A 27,789-nucleotide genomic window follows, 5' to 3' on the forward strand; every position below is an offset into this window, starting at 1 on the left:
TTCAAATTGTTTTAATGTGGTTAAAAATACTTAATTGTAAGTCTGATTTGTAAGCAGGAAATATGTATTTTTAAGAAGAGTAATTTATAGCTAACATGATAGCTTCAGAGCAGTTCAACAATAGGTTTTCTAGAGGCTAGTCTCTAGTTAAAGTAGGTTATTTCCAACACCACAATGTGGAATAATTCATTTATTGTTCACGCCTGCTACTATAATAAAGGTAATTTTACTGATCCTTTTTTCCTTTTAAACACAACTGCTTTTGTTCCACATTCATTAACACATCTGAAAAGTTAGCAATAACTCACGGCTCGGCGAATGCGGGGCCTTTCTGACACTCCCTTGCAGATTGAAGTAGTCAGGCATAGATACATTGAACCTTTACAAATAAAACAAGGGGCCAGATTGTTCAGTTTGTATAGAATAGACTCTGCCAGCAATTTCAATACAGCATCTAGATGTACATGTTGATTGTAAAGATTCTTGTATATGAAAACAAAAGTGAACAAAATCAGGGTGTTTTTATTTTTTTAAATATTGACTTAACAAGTGTGTAATCTTAGAGAAGAATATACCCAACCATAGGTAAAAGTCCAAGGCTGGAGCTCTCGAAAGTGGTCTTTGGGCCAACTGGGGTTTTTAAAGATTTTTTAAAAGATCTATTTCATTCAGACTTTAGTGAGGGCCTTGCGCTCTTGTTAGAATGATACTATGATAAGCTCACAACAAAATGGCAATGCTTATTACAGGCTTTTTGCTTCTTGGCATGTAAAAAAAAATTTTTTTAATTTTAAATCTGCACCCAAATTATGCTAAGAAATTTAAGGATGATATTTTAAGCTGAGGAAAAATAAAAAATAAAAAAACTTCCATAGCTAGAAGTCCCCTTGCTACATGTATCTACGCTTTTCAGTAATGCAATAGCAGTGTCGTTTCAGTGCTCTGTCAAAATAATGGCTAAAAGATTATAAACCAGGCCTTAAAATAAAATCAAGATTCAATAAGTTTTACCAATCAAACATTTCAAGTAGGGCGACTGTTTTTGCTTCAGAAATCACAACATTAAATCTAATACTAAGACACGTGCCCTGAAGACACAGCTGTCAGATAAAATATGAACAATTGCAAGTATCAATTTAGCAAACATTCCTGATGAGCTTTAAAAGAAATCAGTTTCTATAAACACCAAAAAGTATTTAAAATACCTTCTCATTGCATTTAAGTGATTGCTCTTTATACATTTGATAACTGTAGTAAACACAATATGCACAGCTATCAAAAATCAGCCTATACGTTATAGAAACTTTAAAAAACAAAATAATAAAATCCCTAGTAATTTGAGATACAGAAATACCCTGAGAGGGACTAGCAACTGAGTATCTGTTTATTGGTATTTTTAAAGTTTTACTTAAGAGACTTAAAACTTTTAAAAATAATTTGGCTATATTACCATGTCCATGAAGTACTTAATAAATTTGGGCATACGCCATAAAAGTATCCTTTGGCTAAAACCAACAAAAAAATTTTAAAATAAAAATACCAGTAATTTTAGTTTCTATCAAGATATCTGGCCCAAACCATATTTTTCAAAACTAGGTAAAACAGTGCCCATTTGGGGGGAAAAAAGGAGGGGAGGGAGAGACTACAATCAATAGAGAACAAATATGAATCAAATCTCCTTATAATGCAAGGAATTATTTTATGCATTCGATGTACTTTATCTTTGGGTGTTCTAGGAATATATTCATATAAAAATAACCTAAAGTAAGAAAAAACAATTACCCTGTTACACTATTATCGGATTGAAATCATAGAATCAAACCTATTAGTGAACACATCCTCTGTGGTAGACAATGGGGTTACAAAGAGGCATAGAAGACAAGCTCTGTACCCTCAAGGAGTCCATGATTTTGCTAAGAGAAACAGGACACTCAAATGAAGTAGCAAGTAATATACAATGTAGCCTGATCCAAGTGCCAAACTGATGTTTCAAGTACTTAGGAATTCTAAGACTAGAATGACCACCAAGGACTGGAGATGTTAGGAAAGGCTTCATATAAGGAGTAGCCAAATTTTAAAGAAAAAATAGGACTTTGACCAAAGGAAAAAGAAATAATTTTTTCCATTGTTCTCTTCAATCCAGATTTTGTGTGTAAACAAAGTGAAAAAATTAGAAGTTTAAAAATAATGGGGCAGAGATTAGGCCAAGTTATTTGCGTTAACAACAAAATGTCTTACCCATAACCACATGGATGTCTCTCTGTTCTATAAGCTCCACAATAATTCATTAGACTTTGTACATAACTACAATGTTAAGTTTTTAGAATTTAATTGGAAGCATCAAATTTTCTATTAATATCTCCTACCAGCAACTCAACCCCTTCATGAGTTTCATGAATTATAACCTTTATTTGGGAACACCTGAGTCACAGGTGTACAATAAAAACTGAAATGCATATTATTCCTCTTGGGGTCTCTAAGTAATGCAACAGAGCCTAAGTGGTACTGAGACAGTTTCACTCAGGGAATATGACCATTAAAAAGAAGGGTGCTGCCCAAACTATACTCAAATACTGCTATTCTCCAAATCCCCTTCAATCTGTTGGAAGGGAAATTTTTAAGCACACTGTAAATCTTAACACTGCCACTTTATGGTCCTGCCTTTTTCTGAAACTGACTTAGACTTAAACTGTAGTTAAAACCTTAGCCCAGATGGTATCTGATATCATTTTACATGGTGCATGCTATTTTCCCAATACCCACCCCCACCCTCCAATGCTACCCACCCTCTCCCTCCCATACAAACAATAATTCAAATCAACTTTCACAGATTTAGGTGCTATTTTAAAAACATCAAAATTTTACTTTACCCATTCTCTCCGATGCTCCCTGTATTTTTTTAAGCTGTGAGTGGATGACCATGCTATGTGATCAACAACTGTGAAGGCTAAGCAAAAGTGAACTGAGTTTAGTATTATAATTTCAAAAGAACCTTAAAGTTTGTAATATTTGACATACATAATGGTATGCAGATACCTTATTTTACTGCATATTATCAGGCATTAATTGCAAGCAATTTATAAAAATAACTAATTAGTTGTACAGAATTTTGTACAGAATTAGCTTAAAGCTCAACTTAGGGAAAACAGGAGAAAACCCAACAGCACAGCACACAAAGCAAACAAAAACAACCCATTTATAAATGGGGGAAAGCCCTCCCATATTCACCCATGTGACGACCAAAGCTCTCCCCACAGGTACACTCGTTAGGGGCCACATATCACTGTTGGCTTGGGACAGGATAGGCACATTCCCTCTAAAATAAAAGCCATACCTCTTCAGTGAAAGGAAAGCCAGAGCTAGAAAGAGAGATATATAACTAAATACTTAAAGCTTTTTGTTTCCCTGTGCCCTTGAGTCCTCAAATGCAGAGAAATGTTCCACCCTCTTATTACCATTTCTTCAAATATAAGCTACTGATCCACAAATTGGCCATGTAAAGACCTATGGCCAATTTATAGTCTAGGACAGGGCAGGGCAGAAGACCTCCCCTGTACTAGTAAATCATTATGTCTTCATGTGGACCAAGGTAAAAGCAGGTGACTACTGCTGCACAGTGACTATCATACTAAAGAACCAATTTTATTACTTTTGCACCCTTCTCAAATTTTCTCACCAACTCTACTAACTTCTCCCACCTACCTTTATTGTTCCTTTAGAATTCTACCTAAAACTCACCTAGAGGAACTCTTTTGTAATTAACCTAAAAAAGTACCCCATGTTCCCTTCTAAATAAACACACTGTTTAATTTACTTCATATCTATACAATTCAAAGTACATAATTCACTTATATAAGGACTCACTATGTCTTAACTTAAATTCATTATGTTTTGAAAACATTTAATATAATCCGATACACATCAAACTTTCACGAATGTATTTATTACATAAGGAAAGGAAAGAAAGTGTACTCAACCAAAAATGACAGTGGGAAGAACCAGTTATGACATTCTCATTCTTCCAAATAGCAAGTCACTTCTTTCTAACACAACTTACAGTCATACCAAGGAGCAGCAGCTTTTCTTTCCTCCAGAAAAATGCAAAAATAAGGGTACTATACAGTTCAGAAAGGCTATCCCTCTTAACACTTTTATATAGTCCTACAGGTTTATAATTACAAATACTAATAACACTTCCACCACAATACTATGACAAGCCCAACATTTTAAAAAATGCAATGCCCACTGCAGAAGAAATTTGCAGAAAAAGTTCATTCTTACTGAATATGATCATAGATTCATTAAAATAATTTCTTAAACCGACCAGCCTACTTGCCTATGAAAATCCAAATAACAAAATTATAAGGAATGAGGCTAGGAAACAGCCTTGGTAGTAGGAGAAAGAGCTTATAGACTCTAAGAGCTAACAGAATACTAAAGTGGCTATATCTCAAGGCTCTATTTCACCCCTTGCCACAACCTTCTCTTCTCTCATTATACAAAGCAGAGAGTCTTGGCCACTGGCAGGAATTAATGCCATCACATTTCTAGGAGGATACATGCTTTAGAATACCTATCTACATATTTCTCCTCTTAGTTTTAAGAAATATATTAGAAATGGGTGAATAGATTCCTAAAAATTAAGTTCTAAAAGTGAATTATATAGAATTTGTCTTATGGATATATGTCATAAAGTCAGTCATTAAAAAGTTGCAGCCTGCTAAATTTATATTTTGATACTTACTTGCAGAGCTGCAATTCTGATTCAGTAAAACTTGTACTCTGGATACCTGGTGTCTTCTATCATCCAGAACTTCCTATACACAAAATTAGAAGTAGCAAAAGCTGTATCTGGCTATGAAGAAATAGTTGAAAAGAACCAAGGAAAAAGCAATTGGCTGATTAAAAAGACAAGTTCTGCCCTGGCTGGTGTGGCTCAGTTGGTTGAGCGTTGCCCCATGCCCCAAAAGGTCGCCAGGTCAATTCCTCATCAGGGCACATGCCCAGGTTGTGGGCTCAGTCTCCAGTAGGGGTGTGTATGGGAGGCAAACAATCGACGTTTATTTCTCATGTCAATGTTTCTCTTTCTCTCTCTCTCTTGCTTCGTCTCTAAAAATCAACTGAAACACTTTTTTAAAAGGACAAGTTCTCACTGATAACTACAAAAGCTAAGTAGAGCCTTACCAAATCTAAAAACTAGTGACGAAAATAAAAAGGGGGAAAAAATGAGAATATCAAAAGACAGAAGTGACAGACAACTCAATGATGAAGAAAGTTAAAGTGAAAAACAGAAAATACCATGAAGGAGACTGAGCCTTACAACTACTGAAACATAGAAGAAATAATGTGTAAAATATACACAAAATAGGTTCCTCAAATTAAGTATTACAAATGAAGTCCCTTACGTTTCCCTACACAGTCCCCTATACCATGTAGGGGAAAATACACGAAATAACATTTGGTCATTCTCATAAGTCTCTGAATTGTCTTTGTACTTTTTAAACAATTTTTTAAAATTAGACACCTATAATCAGTATCACAGAATTCATCACTTAAAAAAATAAACAGCTGTAACCGGTTTGGCTCAGTGGATAGAGCATTGGCCTGCGGACTGAAAGGTTCCAGGTTCGATTCCGGGCAAGGGCATGTACCTTGGTTGCGGGCACATCCCCAGTAGGAGGTGTGCAGGAGGCAGCTGATCAATGTTTCTCTCTCATCGATGTTTCTAACTCTCTATCTCTCTCCCTTCCTCTCTGTAAAGAATCAATAAAATATATTTAAAAAAAAAAATAAAAATAAAAAAAAAAATAAAACTATTCATGGGTAAAATTCTTCACTCCCCACTAGACTTTCAGTCCTTCTAGGATTCGAGTCCTATGTCACTACTTTACTGCAGAGTCAAAAGACAAAAGAAACAGCCGAACCGGTTTGGCTCAGTGGATGGAACATCAGCCTGCGGACCGAAGGGTCCCGGGTTCGATTCCGGTCAAGGGCATGTACCTTGGTTGCGGGCACATCCCCAGTGGGGGGCGTGCAGGAGGCAGCTGATCGATCTCTCTCATTGATGTTTCTAACTCTCTATCCCGCTCCCTTCTTCTCTGTAAAAAATCAATAAAATATTTTTTTTAAAAAGACAACAGAAACAAATATGTCCACCATCTCTAAGAAAAAGAAAGAAAGAAATAACTAAAGCAACTCAGCAATCTGGTGATATTCAAGAAAGTTAAGATTCTATTCCTATTAGCAATTGTGATACCCTAAAACATATCAGAGAACAAATATACAGAAGATCACGTCTGGGGAAGTATCCCCTCTAATACTGAGGCAAATTAAGCTGTAACACAGTAACTTCTCAATTTACAAATACATGGTTTCTAGAATCTGAGGTGGATCAACTGTTTCCTAGTAAGTATGCCCTACTTTTTCCAGTCCATAACGTAGACTCACCACCACTTCACCCCTCTACCCCCCGTTTCTAGTCCAGAGGTTATCTTTAATAAGCACCTTTCCCTATAACCAAGCACCTTTTCAATGTCCTACTATGGAGCAGGTTGGTGAAATCTTCCAGAACTGCTGACCACCACACCAAAACACTAATGGAAGAGTGACAAATCAAGCCAAGAAGTAATTTTACCCAAGAAGCCTAGATGGACCTATGAATTCCTACATCTTTCCATCTCACAGTGTGTATTTCCAGCCAGTCATTTCTCCTTAGGGGCATCACTAAATACAGTTCAAGCAACTTTCCTTTCACATGAATAACCAGTATTTTTCAAGTATGGGATTTGTCCAAAGAATGATTTTAGATGTTATTTGATTTCACCAATATGACGTTTTAAGCACCACTCAAGCACTTGGCGGTGATTATTTATTATAAGTCAAGAAAAAAGCGTCCACTGGAGCTTAATAATGTGTTTAATACATCTAACAAGTTCTAACTTTTAGCATAGAGTATGTGACAACAGAGTCTATTTATTTCCTATAACACCATGTTGTTTTCATTGTATTTATTTTTTCTGGGGCACAAACTTTAAAATTAACTTGAATTTTTAGAAAGTGAGTTGACATAAAGAGAAAATATTAAACAGGAAACAGGACAAAAATAGTAAAGGGGGCCCAGCTGATGTGGCTCAGTGGTTGAGGGTCGACCTATGAACCAGGAGGTCACAGTTCAATTCCCAGTCAGGGCATATGCCTGGGTTGTGGGCTTGATGCCCAGTGTGGGGCATACAAGAGGCAGCCGATCAATGGTTTTCTCTCATCACTGATCTCTTTCTCTCTTTTCCTCTCTGAAATCAATAAAAATATATTTAAATAAAGAGTAAAGGTGTTATTCTGTGTGACTAACATTTGGGAAAAATTTATCTAGAATAAGGTTTCTCAAACCTTTAATGTGTATCAAAATCATAAGAAAGGCTTCTTAAAACAGATTGCTGGCTCCACCCCCAGAATTTCTGTAGGCCTGGGGCAGAATCACTAATTTTGGCTTTTAACAAGTTCCCAGGTGATTCCGGTCTGAGGATCACACATTGAGAATCACTGATCTAGAACAAAGCTTTTTCTTTTTTTTAAATATATTTTATTGATTTTTTACAGAGAGGAAGGGAGAGAGATAGAGAGTTAGAAACATCGATGAGAGAGAAACATCGACCAGCTGCCTCCTGCACATCTCCTACTGGGGATGTGCCCGCAACCCAGGTACATGCCCTCGACCGGAATCGAACCCGGGACCTTTCAGTCCGCAGGCCGACACTCTATCCACTGAGCCAAACCGGTTTTGGCCAAAGCTTTTTCTTAAAGAGCAAGATAGCAAATTATTTTATGCTTGCAGTATGTCTAGTGCAACTCAACTCTGCTGTGGTAAGGCAAAGAAGTTACATACATTATGTACACAAATGGGCATGGTTGTATTCCAATAAAACTTTATTTACAAAAGCAGATGGGCCATAATGCCAGCCTTGATCTAAAACATACCCTCAAGTAAATGAAAAGAGTATACTGTGTAACCTAATAGTTGGACAGAATACAGAAGCAGTTAAACAACTAGATAGACTATAGATAACATCCAATAAATATCCAACCTATTTTATTGAAAGGCAAAGCTTTGGAAAGTTTAACTTTGAAAGAGAAGACAGGTCTGCAGAAAACTGAAGTCTCAGGAAGATAAAAAACAAGACAATTTACCATGTTCAGGAGACAAGGCAAAAGACTCAGTAAGGGCAGCTGGTTAAATTCTTTTCATGTTAGAATGCATGGATCAGTATCTAGAGTGGTTTGTTTCTTTGCTTGCTTTTGTGTGTGTGTGTGTTTAATATATTTTTATTGGTTTCAGAGAGGAAGGGAGAGGGAGAGACAGAAACATCAATGAAGAGAGAGAATCATTGATTGGCTGCCTCCTGCATGCCCCCTTCTGGGGATTGAGCCCACAACCCCGGCATGTGCCCTGACAGAAAATCAAACTGTGATCTCCTGGTTCATAGGTTGACGCTCAACCACTGAGCAACACCGGCTGGGCCAGAATGATTTTTTTAGGAAAAAAATTTACAAACCCTCTTCTCTAGCCCATGTTAAATAGCAAATTATGACATTCAACTGACTGAGCTACGTATTACTTTATGATGGCAGCTCTGACTTTTCAAAGTTGTAAGTTATTCAGTTAAAACAAAAACATTGAAGCTGTAGCCAATTTCAGAGTTTTTACAAGCTACATTTCTCTACAGCCTCAGTAAACTTACAAAATTATTAACTCATCTATTTTGGCCTTCCCTTCCAATTTCTACACTAGTGCTGCTACTGCACGAGACTTTAAACCAGTTGGGAAATGTCCGGACCACATAGGGCCAGAGAAATCATATGGTCTGGCCCTGCCAAGGTATTGAGTTAATTAAATGTTTGACCAAATATAGCAGGCTAATTTTTAAGTTGATAATTTTGTATGGCCCACGAATGATGTTATAAATATCCAAATGGGGAGGGGGGTGGGGCAGGAAGGGGCCAGGCTAGAAGGGGTCAATGGGGGAAAAAAGGGGACATCTGTAATACTTTAAACAATACACATTAAAAAAATGATTAGCCCTGGCTGATTTGGCTTAGTGGATAGAGCATCGGCCTGCGGACTCAAAGGTCCCAGGTTCGATTCTGGTCGGGGGCATGTGCCTTGGTTGCGGGCACCTCCCCAGTGGGAGGTGTGCAGGAGGCAGCTGATCAATGTTTCTCTTTCACTGATGTTTCTAACTCTCTATTCCTCTCCCTTCCTCTCTGTAAAAAATCAATAAAACATATTTTTTTAAAAATTATTAAATATATATGTGTATGTGTGTGAATGTGTGTGTGTGTGTGTACACATATCCTCTATAATAAAACCCTAAATATGCAAATTGACCCACAGTGGAATGATCGGTTGCTATGACGTTAACTGACCATCAGGGGGCAGAAGCTCAATGCAGGAGCTGCCCCCTGGTGGTCAGTGCGCTCCCACAGGGGGAGTGCCACTCAGCCAGAAGCCTGGTTCACAGCTGGTGAGCGCAGCAGCAGTGACAGGAGCCTCTCCTGCCTCCGCTGGAGGCAGGTGGTAAGGAGTGAGGGGTCCCGGGACTGCGAGAGAGATGTCTGACTGCTGGCTTAGGCCAGTGGGGTCCTGGACTGGGAGAGGGCGCAGGCCGGGCTGAGAGACTCTTCTCCCCCGCCCCGCCCCCCCAGTGCACAAATTTCGTGCACTGGGCATCTAGTATATATATAATCTCCAACCCAGCCAGTGTGGCTCAGTGGTTGAGCTATGAACCAGTCGGGGCCCATGCCTGGGTTGTGGGCTCAATCCCCAGTGTGGCATGTGCAGGAGGCATCCAATCAATGATTCTCTATCATTAATGTTTCTATCTCTCCCTCTCCCCTCCTCTCTGAAATCAATAAAAATATAAATATACATATACATTTATATATATCCAAATGGCAAAAAAAGGTTCCTTACCCCGGCTTTGAACCAAAAAGGCACAGAATGACTTTCCGCGGGTACTGAATCCACAAGGTACCTGTCAGAAATTTACCGAATCACTAAACCTAACCCTGATCCATGATACCTATTTGCCCTTGATTTCCTGCCACCCGTCTTGAATATGTAGCTCTCACTATCATTTATGCTTATTAGACATTTTACCCAAATGAAACCAAATCAGAGCATGTATTTGCTGCTTATTGAGCTTATGCAGTGACAGACAAAATGATTTTTCTTTGGTTTCAATTTTGTTAACTGAAGTAAAAGAATGTCTCAAAATCATAAGGTTTTCTTGACAAGGAGAGCTAAACAACTGTAAAGAATCCAAGGACAATGCAGGTTTATATGAGGTGATACTATTGTTTTCTGGGCTGTTCTGTAGATAGAAAAATTATTCAGAGTGCAAAATGCAAAATGAGTTAATAGTGTGTTTGTTTTTCTAAATACATTCACTATGTGGGTGTCAACAAAACTTTCAGTATTTTGATATGCCTGGACCTCTGATTAAGTCAAATATTTACTATAACTCTGTTTAACCTTTTTATGTTTAAATACTGTTCAACCTAATGTCTGCTAAAATTTCTCATGCTGTTAAAGAATTTACAAGCTCTAGAGTAAGGAAATATCCCATTACTATTTTTTTAAATGTGTGCTTGTATATTAAAGGCTATGCCTCCTTCACTTAAAATAAACAATTCAAGTGGAATAGAAGAATGGCTTACAACTGATCAAGAAATAAATGATTCATTATGTTAATGAAAAAAATTAAAACTAAATGCTCTCGATGTTGATGATAAGTCAAGGAACACAGATTACAGTAAACATGATTTTATGAAGAAAATCCACTGAAGAAAATACTGCTTCAATCCGTGATTAAATAATTTATTTTGCAGAAAGGCATCAATGTCATTCTGTCCTATAGCTTCAACTGTTAGGTATCACTACTTTACATTAGGAACAAGTAAATGATTTTCTGAACTGTATTTTCCTGGTTACTACTAGGATGAATATCCTTTTAATTTTACATCCATAAACTACAACTACCGTACAATATAAAGGATCAACAAAAATATTAAATTCTGCCTGGCCAGCATGGGTCAGTACGTGGTTGAGTGTCAATCTATGAACCAGGAGGTCACGGTTCAATTCCCCGTCAGGGCACATGCCCAGTTTGGGGGGTTTGATGACTGATGTGGAGCACACAGGAGGCAGCCTTGATGTTTCTCTCTCTCTCTCTCTCCCTTCCTCTCTGAAATCAACAAAAATATATACTAAAATTTTTTTTAATTCTGATTAATGTACTGTATTAACTGAGGAAGTACAGCATCATATGTTTAGGAAGATGACCCTCAAAAATAGCTAAAATTGGCAGGCTGATGTGGTTCAGTGCTTGAGAGTCAGCCTATGAACCAGAAGGTTCAATTCCCAGTCAGGGCACATGCCCAGGTTTCTAACTCAATCCCCAGGAGGTGGTGTACAGGAGGAGGCCGATCAATGATTCTCTCTCATCACTAATGGTTTTACCTTTCTCTCCCTCTCCCTTCATCTCTCTGAAATCAACAAAAACAAAAAAATACAGTATTTATTAGTAAAAATAAATTTTTAAAAATTGGCTAAAATTATCTGAAAGCTTTAACTTGCTCCTTATACTCCCTAACCATAATGGACAACCAATGATGTTACAAAATTCTATTCTATATGCTACATACTATTAGTCTACTGGTTATTTTTCAGGGCAGATTTTCATTCCTCGGCTATTTTAACCTTTCAGAGATGATCTCTGATCCCATTTAAAGGTTATAGCAATTAAGAGGTATGAAATCCGCCGAAACCGGTTTGGCTCAGTGGATAGAGCGTCGGCCTGCGGACTGAAGGGTCCCGGGTTCGATTCCGGTCAGGGGCATGTGCCTTGGTTGCGGGCACATCCCCAGTGGGGGGTGTGCGGGAGGCGGCTGGTCGATGTTTCTCTCTAATCGATGTTTCTAGCTCTCTATCTCTCTCCCTTCCTCTCTGTGAAAAATCAATAAAATATTTAAAAAAAAAAAAAAAAAGAGGTATGAAATCCTCAAAACTACCTTCTGTAACTTCCCTAGTTAATAAACTAAGAATGTTATCTAAATTCACACCCTCAAGTTTATTTAATTCCTATCCTTGTACCCTGCCAGGCCTGTCTGCAGTCAGAACTAGAGATTTAATCATAACTAAAAACTGTTTTTGTTGGCAAAAGGACTTTAGCTAAGGGTCATCCTTGCAATTAACCCAACTCAGCACAAATGACCATAGTCTGTGTGAGGACACTGGTTTCCCCCAAGTGTCACATAGACAAGTCTCTAACTGCTGCTTGAATTTCCCTGGGCTGCTTTACTGCTCTGTTTTCAAATGGAATATGTTTAGGGGAAAATCAATTATCCCTCTCCCTTCTTTTAATGCTAACAACTAAAACAAAGATATTTATAAAATGTAACATATTTTACACTTCATATAAAATGATACTGATATATACCTACTTATGGCTCCTCCCTTCTAAAAAACTTTAAATATGTTTTTCCAACATTTTTTTAGTGTAACATAGGAAATTGCTTGGTTTCCCAATTAACAAATTACAGATTTAACTTGAGGCAAAAAGGTTAAGTGACTTACCCAAGATTACAATTAGAGGTACAGCTGGGGCTAGAAACAAGGTCTCCTGAGTCTCAGCCCAATGCTCTTTTCCTTAGCCCATGATGCCTTATCAGAAAAATCCAAATACAGTCAGACCCCCAGTTACATGGGTATGAGTTACACTGATTCACATATACAAACTTTATATAGTGTGACCAATGTTTCAACTCACGCGGTACCCTGCTTCCATTTATGCAGTATGCCAGGCATCGGCACGATTTTCAGTGGCACACAGGCGGTTGCCACCACCAGGGCCCTAGGCAAAATTGCAAAGAAGGCAAAGTTTGTCTTTGGCCCTCCCACCTCCCTTATACATTCCTCTCCCACCTCCTAGTCATCCCCCTACCCAGCCTCCCAGCACCATCATGCTGCCCTCTGGTTGTGCAAAGCCCCCCACTGCCACCACTCACCCAGGACTGTCCTTTCTGGAAGTGCCCAGTGATCAAAAATTACCTCTCCATTTCCCTGCCACTAAAATTCCTATTCCTGAGGATTTCAGTGAAGTTTAGATAATCTAAATGATTTAAATAATTCAAAATAAGGTACATTTAACAGACTTAAATCTCCAAGGAGTTTAAAAAGGAACTAATTAAAAAGATTTTGGGGAGGAGCAAAAGGATTAAGTCTTTTATTGGAGGAGGGGGAGGTGCAAGGTAGTCTCAGGACACTAAAGGTTGAGGGAATTACTGCCACCTTGTGTCCCACTATCCTAGAAGACAGTGGTCTCTAGGATTAAAATTTAAAAACAAAATTTTTTTTGAACAGGGCTGCCTTAAATACCTCCTACCTACCTTTTCCATCTCTCTCCCACCTCCTGGATCCCCAAATCCACCTCTTAGTGCCAAAGACAACCAACAGCAGTCCCTGTAAGCTGTTCCTGTGTCCAATACAAGGCTTCCCATTATAGAATTTCAAATTACATGGTCTTATTGAAGAACATATCCATTTTCTCTATGCCTGAATAACTTAAGTTGACTATATGCTAAAAAAGAACAATCCTAATATTTAAAGGCCTTAAGTCATAAAACATGTAAACTCATTAACTATCTGGTTTTGTGGTAAGAAGGAAAAGAATGTTCTGATTATTATCTTATACACATAAAAGAATTTCTGTATCTAAAAAACATTCTTTTCCTTGAAAATAGTATGTTTCTTGCTTCTGGCCCAACACAGCAGTGAATATTCAGTCATTTCAACTAAATAATATTGTGGACTCATAAACATGAATTCATTGGTAAATCCTTTTGGTCTGGAGGCCAAAAAAAAAAAAAATCCAGTAACACACAAAAAATAAAAATTTATTTGTATACAAAACAGAATGGATTTTAAGAAATCCCTGTTTCTGCTGACTCCATACAATACACACATTTTTGGTTTAGCTTTGAATGCTACATTAGCTGCCTAGTTCGGAAATTTATCAGCTGATAGTAGAGTATTTTGATCCAACTACCCACCTAGTAAAATTAGAAAATTCAATCCATGCAGAAGGTACCAAAAATGGTATCCATCTAGGACTAAAAAGATCATGTAAATGACTTCTGCAATTTTAATACAAAGATTATTGTCAGCTAAAATCCTGTATTAAGCCCCTTCACAATCCTGTCTTCATAATAAAAAAGGAGCAACGTTAAGACATGCTGCAGATATAAAATGACCATCCTTATCTAAAGGTGAAAAATGATAACAGGTAAGTTCTTCCAGTGGCATTTCAAATTAATGTTTATTTTCAAGGGTTTACTACACAAAGAAAATTCATTTCCTTCCCAATCTTCCCCTCCACAAGTATGTTTGCCATCTACACCTATTTGTCTATGTGATCTACAAAGAAAAGTTCCCAGTATGGGTTTTAATTAAAACTGAACTGTGAATACTGAAAAGCCATTCTTTAAATATGCATTGCCAAAAATATTTGAACTCAATAAATTTAAAAAACCTACTCACATATTTTGCTGCAAAGCACTCAAGAACATAAGAGCGACTTAAAATTTTAAGTGTCTTTTCTCTTACATCAAGCAATAAAAATAACTTATTAAGAAAAAAAGCATTTCTTCAATGGTTAAGAAACTATTTACCAGGACAAGCAACATATGAAAATAAACAAGTGTTTTATTTCATTTTCAGAAGTTAATGAACTACACCTTTCCTCCACAGTAGCATGGATTTGAGCTGAATTTGAAAGAGTACATTACTAATTATCATCAACAAAAAAGCAACAGCATTTCTTATTTGGAAATTCTCTTTATGACAAAAAGATGTCCAGCAATTAGTGGTTTTCTATACAAATTCTAACCTGAGTGCCTAAAAGAATCGTTTCCTTCAATTCTACCTCACTGGGCACCACATTTTCAAAATGGTTCTAGTTGGGGCACATGCAAGATGTGTCAAATTAACTGAACAAAGCCTCTATTAAATTGTCTAACAAAATGGAGGGCTTTCAGGGGAAAAACGGGCCATAATTTTTTTTCCATAAAATGGGGCTAAGCACACCCACTCAAGAAGCCATGGTTTGGGTCAGATATTTTCGTAAGAATGGTTGTTTCTGAGGGGGCTGAGAGTGCATTTCTAGGACTGGGTTTACAGCAAAGGTTTCCTCCGGACTCAGCTAAGGGGGGTGGGGGGGGCGGTTCTCTCTGGATGCTCTGGAGGACGGCGGCGAGAGATGATCCCAAAACTCTGGGTTAGGGATTAGTGCAGGGGGCGGAGGCTCTAGCGGTCCGCAGGTACCTAATTCGACCGCAAAATGGGCCGCCCTACTACGCAAGAGAGACGTGGGCTCTCCAGTCCCAGCCAAGTCAACACTGAAGGCTCAAACTCTCCCCCTTCAGCCTCCAGGCCCCGCCTAAGCCCATTGGCAGCAGTTCCCGCCAATCCGCTCGGACACCGCCCCCCCAGCCCGACTGCCCAGCCCTGATTGGATGGGAGCGGAGCCGGGACCTCGTGTTACCAATCTGGGAGCCCCTTACTCAGCCACACACACAAGCCCAGGTGCGCCCGCCGAGCCCCTTCTCCTCGCCTTTCCCGTCCCCTCCCCCACCCCCAGGGCACTGGCAGAGACTTACCGTCCCGGGAGGTGCCCATCAACTGGTCCAGCATCGCGCGCATCTGGGCCTGCGCCGACATGGCGGCGGCGTAGCGGGCGGGTGGACAGGCGGGGGTGGGGCGCAGACCGGGCCCTTTCGGGAGGGGGGGGACAAGGGGAAGGGCTGAGGGAAGGTAAGACGCTCTCTGGTTGCCGCCGCCGCCGCCGCCGCCACCTCGAGGCGTGCGGGAAAGGAGCCGGAGGATTTACAGCGGAGTCCGGGCTGCGCTCCTGACGACCACGCGCACGCGGAAGACAGAGCCCCACGCAAATGACCCTCGTCCCCTCAATCTCTGTCCAAGTCCTGAGACAGAAGCGATAAGGGCTAAGCAAGCTCTCGCCTTCAACACCGCCACCCGCCAGCAGCCGTCAGCCCCCCCTTCAAGCTCTGACGCCGCTCGCCACCGCCGTCGCTGCGACGTGAGCGCGCACGCTGCTCGCGCTCAGTCGTTTTCTGCGGGTCTCCACCAACCGGCGTCCAACTGTATTTGCTCCGCCCGCCCCGCCCAGGAGGGGTTCCGCCCTAACGGCTCTCGTGCGCGTACACGCCAGTTCTCCCGCCCCTTCCTCCCAGATATCGCGAGACTCCGGAGCCTTCCCCAGACCCTCGGGTTGCGTTCGCCTCAGGCGCCAAATCTCACGTTCCCGGCTGCAGGTCGGAACCGGGTAGCGCCTCACCTTCGGCTGGCGACCCAGACCCAAATCAAATGTCAGAGGGTTAGCCCGAGTCCAGAGTGAGTGGAGGCCTGGCGGGTCGGCTCGGCGGAGGTTAGCAGTCTCAATAGCTCATACGGGCGCCTTCCCGAGGAGTATTTACTGATCCATTAACCCCTTTTCGGGGGCCCGCCCGGAATCGTAGACTAAACCCTTTTCTCACGCTGCCGACCCCCTGCCACAGGCGCCCTGGAGGTTTGACATCTGGGTCGTTTTCCTTCATAGAGACTTTTAAGCACCCTCACCCCCACCCCGAACTGGGATAAGTCAAATTAAGGAAATGCCACCTGAAATTAATACACTAGGAAATAGGAGATGTAACCCATTTCGGCTCGGTCATTGCTTAACAGCAGGAAGCTGTTCGCCTAAATTAGGAACTGTAGAGATGAAGCGGTATTCTGAGAAGAGGTGATCTTGCAGAGAAATTTTTTCCTGCCTGAGAGAGAAATTGGAAGAATAAGGCCTCTCTTTTTATTGTATCAGCAGCAACGGAAAAGAAAGCCTGTGGGTTCATAGCTTGCCATCACCGTGGATTGAAAACCGGTGGTGGGACTTGGAGCAATTTATTTCTTAACCTCGTGTTTAATGGAAATACAGGCTGTCCCCTAAAAATATAGTATATATACACTAACAGCTGATAATTCACTGAATTTTCACTCCTTTTCAGATTTAACTGGTTTGAAATAATGGGTGAAGCCAGACTAAGCTTTAAACAAAGAAAATGTATCCTAATGTGCCACTGCACTGTTTTTATGGGGATACATAAAAGATTTGGTACAAAACCACAACAGGAATTGAGGGCACACAAGTACTGGAGGGACTTATTTTTTTTTTTTTAATATATTTTATTGAGTTTTTACAGAGAGGAAAGGAGAGAGATAGAGAGTTAGAAACATCGATGAGAGAGAAACATCGATCAGCTGCCTCCTGCACACCTCCCACTGGGGATGTGCCCGCAACCAAGGTACATGCCCTTGACCGGAATCGAACCTGGGACCCTTCAGTCCGCAGGCCGACGCTCTATCCACTGAGCCAAACCGGTTTCAGCGAGGGACTTATTCTTTTTTTTTTTTTTTTAATATATTTTATTGATTCTTTACAGAGAGGAAGGGAGAGAGATAGAGAGTTAGAAACATCGATCAGCTGCCTCCTGCACATCTCCCACTGGGGATGTGCCCGCAACCCAGGTACATGCCCCTGACCGGAATCGAACCTGGGACCTCTCAGTCCACAGACCGACGCTCTATCCACTGAGCCAAACCGGTTTTGGCAAGGGACTTATTCTTGATGTTTGTGATTCCATTGCTTCCTGTTATTGTCAATGTTTAGACCAGAATGGTCATCAGTTTGGAAACACGCACTGACAAAATTAATTCATTTCTGTAATTCTTTTAAATTTAGAAAACGAACTGTATGGTTATAAACACTTATTCTATAATCATTCCAAGTGTGTATACGTTTTTTAGGACACCCTGTAGATACTTTAGAGCACTGTTGTGAGGACTAAATGAGCTAACAGAAAATGACCAGCCCGAAGCCTTGCCCTGATGCTTTCTTTCTTTTATAAAATAATCCCTTAAAATGAGACATAAGTACTTCTAGATACTTTGAAAAGGAAGTAACGGTAAAATTTGTTGTTTCATTACAATTTCAAATGGAGCTTAAGCTTTATTAGCATGATCAACAAAAAATTAATATGAAATAGCCTTAGCCGGTTGAGCTCAGTGGATAGGGTCGTGGGTTCAATTCCCATCAAGGGCACATTCCTCAGTTGCCTGCTTGATCCCCAGTCCAGTTGGGCGCATGCAAGAGGCAACCAGTCTCTCTCACATCAATGTGTCTGTTTCTCCCGCTCCCTTCCACTCTCTCTGAAAATCAATGGGAAAATGTCCGTGGGTGAGGATTAACAACAACAACAAAAAATTTAACATGAAATAGCAATCATAGTCCCTGGATCCTTTTAAATGCATACTGGGCCAATAAAAATTTTAGAATCACATTGCCTTCAGTAACTGACAAAATAGTTTTTCCATTCAGTTATTTAGGTAACTCAAAATTCAAACAACTCCAAGTACTAGGACTGTCATCCTTTGAAAACTATTTACAATAAAAGAAAAATGTTCAAATTAATATCCTTATACATAATAGGGATGCTATTATATACGTTACTAGAGGCCCGGTGCATGGATCTGTGCGGGGGAGGCGGGGTCCCTTAGCCTGGCCTGTGCCCTCTTGCAATCCTGGACCCCTTGAGGGATGTCAGACTGCTGGTTTCGGCCCAATCCTCGCAGGACAGGCTGGGGATCAGGCAGAAACCAGCAGTCCAACGCCGCCTGCCCCTCCTGCCTGCCACTCCTGCTCATCCCAGCCCAGTGAGTCCCAATTGATCAGGAGAGGCTTGCACCTCCGCAGCAGCGGTGAGCCCTGCATCTGGCACCTGTTGGCTGAGCAGCACTCCTGCTGTGGGAGTGCACTGACCACCGGGGCCAGCTCCTGTATTGAGCTTCTGCCCCATGGTGGTCAGTATGCATCATAGCGACAGGTCAACCGGTCACTTGGTCACTTAGGCTTTTATATATATAGATATACTCAGGAGGGAACTGACACTAAAATGTTGAATAATTATGTTAGTGAAGAGATTTTAGTCTTAACTTTGTCTTTCTACTTTTCTGGTTATTTACATCTCTTATGAACATCATCTAGTTTTATTCATTTTTAATATGATATTCCTGTCTTAATTGAAGCGTTTAATCATTTATATTCATGTAATTAGTCATATTTTGGGTTTAAAGCTCTTATTTTGTCTAGTTGTCTGAATGTTTTATGTTTAATTTTTCTCTCTTTTCTTGCTTGCCTTTTAGTCATTCCATTGTTTCCTCTTCTGGTAGTTTAGAAGTTTTATTCCATTTTTATTCTTTTGGGTTTTTTTAAATATATTTTTTATTTCAGAGAGGAAGGGAGAGGGGAGAGATAGAAACATCAATGATGAGAGAGAATCATTGATTGGCTGCCTTCTGCACACCCCCTACTGGGGATCAAGACCGAAACCTGGGCATGTTCCCTTGATGGGAATCAAACCCAGGACCCTTCAGTCCACAGGCCAACGTTCTATCCACTGAGCCAAACCAGCTAGGGCCGTTTTTATTCTTTTAATGATTACTCTGGAAGTTATGACAGACATCTTTAATGTATCAATGACTAATTTCATCAATACCTTTCCACAGATAGATAACACAAGGAACCTAGAAAACCAGCTACATTTAACTTGTTATATGCTCTTTGGTTCTATGCTTCTTTTTTTTAAACCAAGTTTCATGTAATTGATGTTTATTTACCACTTTCTTTGCTCTTCATTCCTTCTGGAATCTCTGCCTTTCCATTTGGGATCATTTCCATTTTGTCTGAAGTTTAAACTTCAGGACAGGAATCAGTAATCTATAGTCCACAGGCCAAATCTAGCCTACTATCTATTTTTGTGAATACTTTCATTGGAATACTGCTTGACTCATTCCTTTGCTATTGTCTGTGGTTTCTTTTGCTCTACAAAGGCAGAGTTGAGTGGTTGTAACAAATACCATGGTCTGCAAGACTAAAATATTTACTATCCGGCTCTTTACAGAAGTTTGCCTACCTTGCTTGTTTGTTTTTGTGCTTGCCTGTGAGAAACTTTACTTTGTCTTTCTTAATTCCAGGTGAATATTTTTATTGGGTATAGGATTCTAGGTTGGAAGTTACTTTCTTTTGGTACATAGATTCTATATTTCCTGCTGCCTTTTACTTTCCATTCCCCCTAAGAAATCAGCTATCCGTCTGTTACTCTTTTGAAGATAGTTTGTTGCTTTCCAATTTTGTTCTTTTTGCCTTTGGTTTTCTGCAATTTACTGTGATGTATCTGAGTGTGGATTTATTTTTATTTATTGTGCTTGAAATTCATTGAACTTTTAGAGTCTGTAAACTAATATCCTTTCAGCTGTGTCTGGACTGGTATTAAATCCATCAATTGAATTCTTTGTTTTAATTCTAGAATTGTTATTGGTTTTTAAAATATATTTATTGATTTCAGAGAGGAAGGGAGAGGGAGATAGAAACATCAATGATGAGAGAGAATCATTGATCGGCTGACTCCTGCATGCCCCCTACCGTTGATTGAGCCCTGACTGGGAATCGAATTGTGACCTCCTGGTTAATAGGGTGATGCTCAACCACTGAGCAACACTGGCTGGGTGTTTATTGGGTTCTTTTCAAATCACTGTTATTTTTTATAGTTTCTTGTCCCTTGATGAAATTCCTAAACTTGGCTGTTCTTTGATCCCAATAAACATAATTGTTTTATAATGTGAGTTGCCCATTATAATATCTGAAGTTTTTTGTGTTTCTATTGTCTGTTGTTTCTCCTGGTCTTTACTTATGAAGTCTTGTTCTCTTATGTGCCTGATTATCTTTGTGTGCTGAATATCTATTGGAAAAGATATGTATGGGAATTATAGTAATATATGTATATAATTTATACATGCTAGAACTAGGTAATTAAAAACTAGAATAGGTAGCCCTGGCTGGTTTTGCTCAGTAGTTAGAGTGTTGGCCCATGGACCGACAAGTATTAGGTTTGATTCCCGGTCAAGGGCACATACCTCAGTAGGGGCAGAGGCAACCAATCAATGTTTGTCTCTAATGTTGATGTTTCTCTGCCTCTCTTCCACTCTCTCTCTAGAAATCAATTTGAAAAATATCCTCAGGTGAGGATTTAAAAAAAAATTAGAATAGGTACAATTAATATTTATTTTGCTAGGCATCTACAGCAGACAACTCTTTATTGTAATTTATAAACTAAATATAGTATATCATTAATCTGTCTATGTAGTAATTTAATATTGTAGTTCTTCTGCCTGGTTGGTGTGGCTCAGTGGTTGAATATCAACCCATGAGCCAAGAGGTCGCTGGATGGAGTCCCAGTCAGGGTGCATGCCAGGTTGTGGGCTCGATCTCCAGTGGGGGCTGGCCGATATGTTTCTATCTCTCTACCCCTCTCCCTTCCTCTCTCTCTAAAATCAATAAAAATTTTAAAGAAATACATTGTAGTTCTTCTGGGGCACCAGTACATACATACTATCAAATTTTATAAACATTGTTCCTGTTCATTTAAATGTAGATTTAAACATTAAATTCTGTGTAAATAAAGTATCTTTTAGCCTTAACCAGTTTGGCTCAGTGGATAGAGCATCCGCCTATGGACTCAAGGGTCCCAGGTTCGATTCTGGTCAAGGGCATGTACCTTGGTTGCGGACACATCCCCAGTAGAGGGTGTGCAGGAGGCAGCTGATCGATGTTTCTCTCTCTCTCTATCCCTCTCCTTTCCTCTCTGTAAAAAAAAAAAAAAAAAAAAAAAAAAAAAAAAAAAAAAAAAAAAAATCAATAAAATATATTTTAAAAAAAAACTTAAAGATTAGCTCACCTTTAGTTCAAAACTACAGATTCTTTCTCTCCCTGACCCCCATAATCCTAGTATGTGAACCTTTTATTCTTATCATCAGGTTTGTATTTTTATCCCTAACACTTAACGCAGACAAGGGACAAACAAAGTACCAATAACTTAATACCGTATAGCCAGGGACAGGTCTAGTCAAAATGCATAAACATCTGAAGTATATGGAAAAGAGAAATAGCAAGAGCCAAACCTGAACTGAGAGCTAGTCTATTAAAGACAGGAATTAAAAGCAATAAGCATATACAAACCTGTTGCTTGAAAAAGGGCACTTTCATTTTTTAAGAGTGAAGAGGATAGCTAACCCAGTGTCAAACACATAGTATTCAAAAGTACTTGTTGAAGGAAGAAAAAGACAAAGCAAAATTTAAGGTGAGATCTGAAGAATGAATAGGAATTAGCTAGAGAAAGAGGGATATGATTGGGGAAAGAGCTTTCCATGAATAAGGAGCAGCAAAATCTTGGCTCCTAAAACAGAATTTCAATATGGTTATACTGAGAAATATAAGGAGAGTAGAAATAAGGCTGAAGGGATTTGGCAACGGCCAGATCCTGGAGGCCTTTGATAAAGTTTAACTTTGAAGGATTGTAAGCCAAAGTGGTAATATTAGATCTGTGTATAATGGAATATGGGATTGATTGAGGAGAGCAAGTTAAAGCATTGGTCAGAGAAGAGATAAAAGAAAATGTCTGGACTAGTGTAGTAATAGAGATTCAAGAACTCTCAAGAGGTAGAATCTAATTAATGATTACTTAACTGAGGGTGTGAAAGAAAGACAGCAGTCTTAAAAGAACTTAGATTTCTGACTTGAGTGACTGAGTGAAAGTGTCCATGAACTGATAAAGAATAGCAGAGAGATTTAGAGGGGAAGATGATATGGTTCCAATTTGAATGCATTGAATTTGAGATACCTATGGTGTTGTCTCCTGGACAGCGGGACATGCAGGTCTACAGCTTAGCAGGGGAGCCTGGACTGGAGTTAGCCTGTTGATAATTGAAGCCTTAGAACAGAGGTGTCCACCCAGGGAAAGCACAGAGTGTAAGGTAAGAACGTAGGTCTGAACCAAGGAACACCAACATTTTTTTATAATTGATTTCAGAAAGGAAAGAAGAGGGAGAGATAGAAACATCAATGATGAGAGAGAATCATTGATTGGTTGCCTCCTGCAAGCCCCCCACTAGGGATCGAGTCCACAACCTGGACATGTGCCCTTGAATGGAATCGAACCCGGGGCCCTTCAGTTTGCAGGCCGATGCTCTGTCCACTGAGCCAAACCAGCTAGGGCCAGAAAGAATAATTTTTGAGGAATGCAGCATGTTAGAAGCAAGGGGACAATTTAGGAGACTAGTTTAATAGTTCAACTAAAAGATTATCAGTGCTTGAACTAGGACAGAGGCAGTGCAGATTGAGGGGGAGAAGGATGTTAGAGCTATTAAAGAAGCAGAAATTGTTGACTGATTGGATGAAGAGAGAGAAGGAATACAGAATGAAGCCCAAGATTTTTAGTTACTCGGTCAAGTGCGTGGTGGAGCCCTTCACCCTGATAGAGAATTCAAGAGGAAGAGCAATTTGACATGAAGATTAGAAGGCAGGAGAAGGAAGTAAGTGTATTCCTTCTCCCTCTCCTTGGTTTTCTTCTCTGAGGCCTATAGTTGAGTGGTGACCATGTTCTTATACCTAAGAGTCACCTCTGTCAGGCCTAGAAGGTAATGCAGAAGTAGGCAAAGTAGGTTTATAGTTGTGAGTACATACAACAGAGTCTATTTTTGTGTTATTTATTATTCACCCACTTTTGCCAACCCCATAATAGTGCCACATTGTTGCCGAAACCGGTTTGGCTCAGTGGATGGAGCGTCGGCCTGCGGACTTAAGGGTCCCAGGTTCGGTTCCGGTCAAGGGCATGTACCTGGGTTGCGGGCATATCCCCAGTGGGAGATGTGCAGGAGGCGGCTGATCGATGTTTCTCTCTCATCGATGTTTCTAGCTCTCTATCTCTCTCCCTTCCTCTCTGCAAAAAATCAATAAAATATATTTAAAAAAAAAAAAAATAGTGCCACATTGTTGTTAGCCCATCCTGTTGACCTTAATTCAGGCCATCCTATCTAATAAAAGAGAAGCATGGTAATTAGCGTATGACAGCTACCCTTCCCATTGGCTAATCAGGGCAATATGCAAATTAACTGCCAGCCAAGATGGCGGCCGGCAGCCAGGCAGCTTGAAACTAACATGAGGCTTGCTTGCTTCAGTGATGGAGAACTCCAACGTTCCCTGCCTGCCGCTGCAGGCCTCTGAGCTGCAACTCTAAGCAACTATGTAACAAATATAGAAGCTAAACAAAACCCCAGAAACCTGCTTTAGTCCGCTGGGCTTCAGCCAGCAGGATCGCAACATTGTAAGCAAAGGCCAGAAACCTACTTTCAGCAGCGGAGGCCTAAGAGCTGGAGCCAAGCCTCAAAGCTAAAGATGGCCCAGAATAAAAAAGAAAAAAAGGAGCCAGTGGGAGCTTCAGTCACCCCCAGCCTGAAAACAGCCCTCAGCCCCTCACCCAGACTGGCCAGGCACCCCAGTGGGGACCCCCACACTGAAGGGTATGTGACCAGCTGCAAACAGCCATCATCCCCTCACCCAGGCTGGACCGGCACCCCAGTGGGGACCCCCACCCTGAAGGATGTGTGACCAGCTGCAAACAGCCATCATCCCCTCACCCAGGCTGGCCAGGCACCCCAGTGGGGACCCCCACCCTGATCCAGGACACCCTTCAGGGCAAACCAGCCAGCACCAACCCGTGCACCAGGCCTCTACCCTATATAGTAAAAGGGTAATATGCCTCCCAGCACCGGGATCAGCAGAGCTGAGAGGCCTCCCGGCACTGGGATCAGTGTGACAGGGGGCAGCACCCAAACCCCCTGATCGCCCTGCGGTTCTGTGTGTGACGGGGCAGGGCCACAACCTCCCTATCCGCCCTGCTCTGTTCCTGACAGGGGAAGGCGCCCCAACCCCCTGATCAGCCCTGCTCTATGCCTGATAGGGGGGAGCTCCCCAACCCCTGATCGCCCTGCGGCTCTGTGTGCGACAGGGTGTGGCGCCCCAACCCCCTGATCGGCCCTGCTCTGTGTGTGACAGGGTGCGGCGCCCTAACCCCCCCTCCACGGGCCCTGCTCTGTGTGTGACAGGGTAGAGCCATAACCTCCCCATCGGCCCTGCCCCAAGTATGACAGTGGCGGCACCCCAACCCCCTGATCGGCCCTGCTCTGTGGGTGATAGAGGGTGGCGCCCAAACCCCCTGATCTGCCCTGCTCTGGGCGTGACACGGTACGGAGCCCCAACCCCTCTGATGGGCCCTGTTCTGTGTGTGACAGGGGGCAGTGCCCCAACCCCCTGATTGGCCCTGCTCTGTGCATGACAGGGGGTGGCACCGCAACCTCCCCATCGACCCTGCCTTGAGTGTGACAGGGGGCGGTGCCCCAACCCCCCAATTGGCCCTACCCTGAGCGTGACTGAGGGTGGAATCACAACCTCCCGATTGCCCTGCTCTGTGTATGACAGGGGGCGGTGCCCCAACTCCCCAATCGGCCCTGCTCTGAGCCCGACCAGGGGCTGCACCTAGGGATTGGGCCTGCCCTCTGTCACCCAGGAGCCGGCCTAAGCCAGCAGGTCGTTAAATCCCGAGGGGTCCCAGGCTGCGAGAGGGCACAGGCCGGGCTGAGGGACCCCCCCCTTCCCCCATAGTGCACAAATTTTTGTGCACCGGGCCTCTAGTGTCTTTATAAATCTCATTAACTCTCCTCAGTAACCCTATTTGGGTGTGCCATCTCTTTCCTACCTGGATATTAACATTTGATATTTGTATATTTTTAATAACTATGTACATATAATTGTATGCTTGTATATGCATAAGAAGTATCTGGAAAGATGCACACCAAACTGTAATAGTTAGCACCTGGGAATAGGAAAAGGAAAGGACATAGGAATAGGGCTTTTATGTTAATACCATCTGAATTCCTTAATAATAGGCTTGTATTACTTTAAAATAAAAATACTAATAGTTTTAAAAGTAAATTCAGAACATCAATCAGCCTAGTGTAAGAAGTTCAGTAAAGATGAAATCTCCCTAAGAAACACTTGGATGTGGATTAAAAATGGTGGCAGAGTAGGAGGATGCTGCAGGGACATGCTCCCAGGAACAAGCTGGAATTACAACTGAAATATCGAAAGGCTTCCTGAATAACCAATGGGAAACTCATAGGAGAGAACCCTGATACACAAGGACCAAAGGTGGAGACTGCATAGAGACTGACAGGTGGGGCAGAGGCGCGAAAGGGCTGGCCAGGCTCCCACAGATGTCAACTGAAGTCCCAGAGAGATATCTCAGCTGTGTGTGTGTGTGTGTGAGTGTGGGGGTTGCCACTGAGAACTCTGGGATGTAATCCTGAAGCTGGGCTCCCCAGCAGAGACCACCAAACTGAGGAGGGTACCCACATAACATCTAGCTGTGAAAAGCAGTGGGGTGCTGTTTGCCAGGGAGTGGCAGCTGAAAGTTCAGGCACCCTCTTAAAGGGCCAACACACAAAATTCCCCGTGGAGCCACCCACCTTGTATTCTGGCAGAGCGAGGGTGAAGTGGACTGGAGCTGTGAGAGCAGAACCCATGACTGGAGACTCAGGGTATAGAACTCAGAAGGTAGACACCCCAAGTTTCCTGGGCTGAGTCATTCCCTCACACAGTGGAGGACATCTTTCCCACATAGACATCGGGATTGCCTGGGGGGAAAACAGTCGATACACCCTATTGGAAAACACTTTGACCTGAGACCACTTAAGAGATTAAAAGTAACCAATAGCTTCCAGGCAGAAGCAACTGCCCACCCTGTTGAAAAAACTCTCACCACACCTGAGGACATTTGCTTGGGGGCAATTCAAGTCTGGAATCCTACTGTAGTCTGTAGCAGAGGTGGCCTTGGAAGCTTTGAGTCTTTGCCTGATCCAATTAGTCAGAAACAGCCTTTAACACTGTCCTGCACTAGAGATTTGAGAGGTATAGAGGATTTACCTAAAACATAGTCACAAACCCAGACAACCAAAATGAGGAAACAAAGAAAAAAACACCAAATGAAAGAACTAGTGAATTCTCCTAAAGAGATAAATGAAGCAGAGATAAGAAATTTATCTGAAACAGAGTTCAGAGTAATGATGTTAAAAATGCTCAACAGTTATGAAAAAAGATATAGTAACTATGAAAAAAGAACAGTCTGAGATAAAGAATGACATAACACAAAGAATACATTGGAAGGAATACACAGCAGATTAGGGGAAGCTGAGGATTGAATCAGTGAATTAGAAGACAGAGTTGAAAATATCACTCAATTAGAGAACCAAAAAGAAAAAACAATTAAAAAATAGGACGACAGCTTAAAGGAGCTGTGGGACAATGTGAAACGTAACAGTATTAGAATAGTAGGTGTGCCAGAAGAGGCAGGAATAAAGAAAGGAATAGAGGTGTTTGAAGAAATAATGGTAGGAAACTTCCCTAACCTGGTAAAGGAAAAAGTCACACAGTGCAGGAGGCACAGAGAACCCCAAACAAGAAGAACCCAAACAGCCTTACACCCAGACACATCATAATTAAAATGCCAAAAATTAAAGACAAAGAGAGGCCGAAACCGGTTTGGCTCAGTGGATAGAGCGTCGGCCTGCAGACTGAAAGGTCCCAGGTTCGATTCCGGTCAAGGGCATGTACCTGGGTTGCGGGCACATCCCCGGTGGGAGATGTGCAAGAGGCAGCTGATCGATGTTTCTCTCTCATCGATGTTTCTAACTTTCTATCTCTCTCCCTTCCTCTCTGTGAAAAATCAATAAAATAT

The 27,789-nt window shown here is 41.3% G+C and overlaps 1 protein-coding gene across 24 annotated transcripts in view; it reads right to left on the bottom strand.

Moving 5' to 3' along the window:
* Positions 1-16,159, bottom strand: part of LOC118666623 (putative RNA-binding protein Luc7-like 2) — a 62,977-nt gene extending 46,818 nt beyond the window's left edge. For 2 of the 24 annotated variants that reach the window (XM_036329065.1, XM_036329064.1), the window contains exons 1-2: positions 2,871-2,945; positions 309-379 (exon numbers count right to left, since the gene is read on the bottom strand). Coding sequence is in view for 15 of the 24 variants with exons in the window: in XM_036329049.1 (XP_036184942.1) it covers positions 15,712-15,772 (61 nt within the window). In the remaining 9 variants the exon portion in view is untranslated. Of the gene's footprint in view, positions 1-308; positions 380-2,870; positions 2,948-3,334; positions 3,359-4,744; positions 4,803-9,967; positions 9,983-12,631; positions 12,785-15,711 lie in introns of those variants that run through there. The other 22 variants (XR_004970988.1, XM_036329049.1, XM_036329054.1 and 19 more) reach the window with 21 other exon arrangements.
* Positions 16,160-27,789: the final 11,630 nt, after the last annotated feature.

Source organism: Myotis myotis, unplaced genomic scaffold, assembly GCF_014108235.1.
Source record: "Myotis myotis isolate mMyoMyo1 unplaced genomic scaffold, mMyoMyo1.p scaffold_m19_p_11, whole genome shotgun sequence".
Lineage (NCBI taxonomy): Eukaryota > Metazoa > Chordata > Mammalia > Chiroptera > Vespertilionidae > Myotis > Myotis myotis.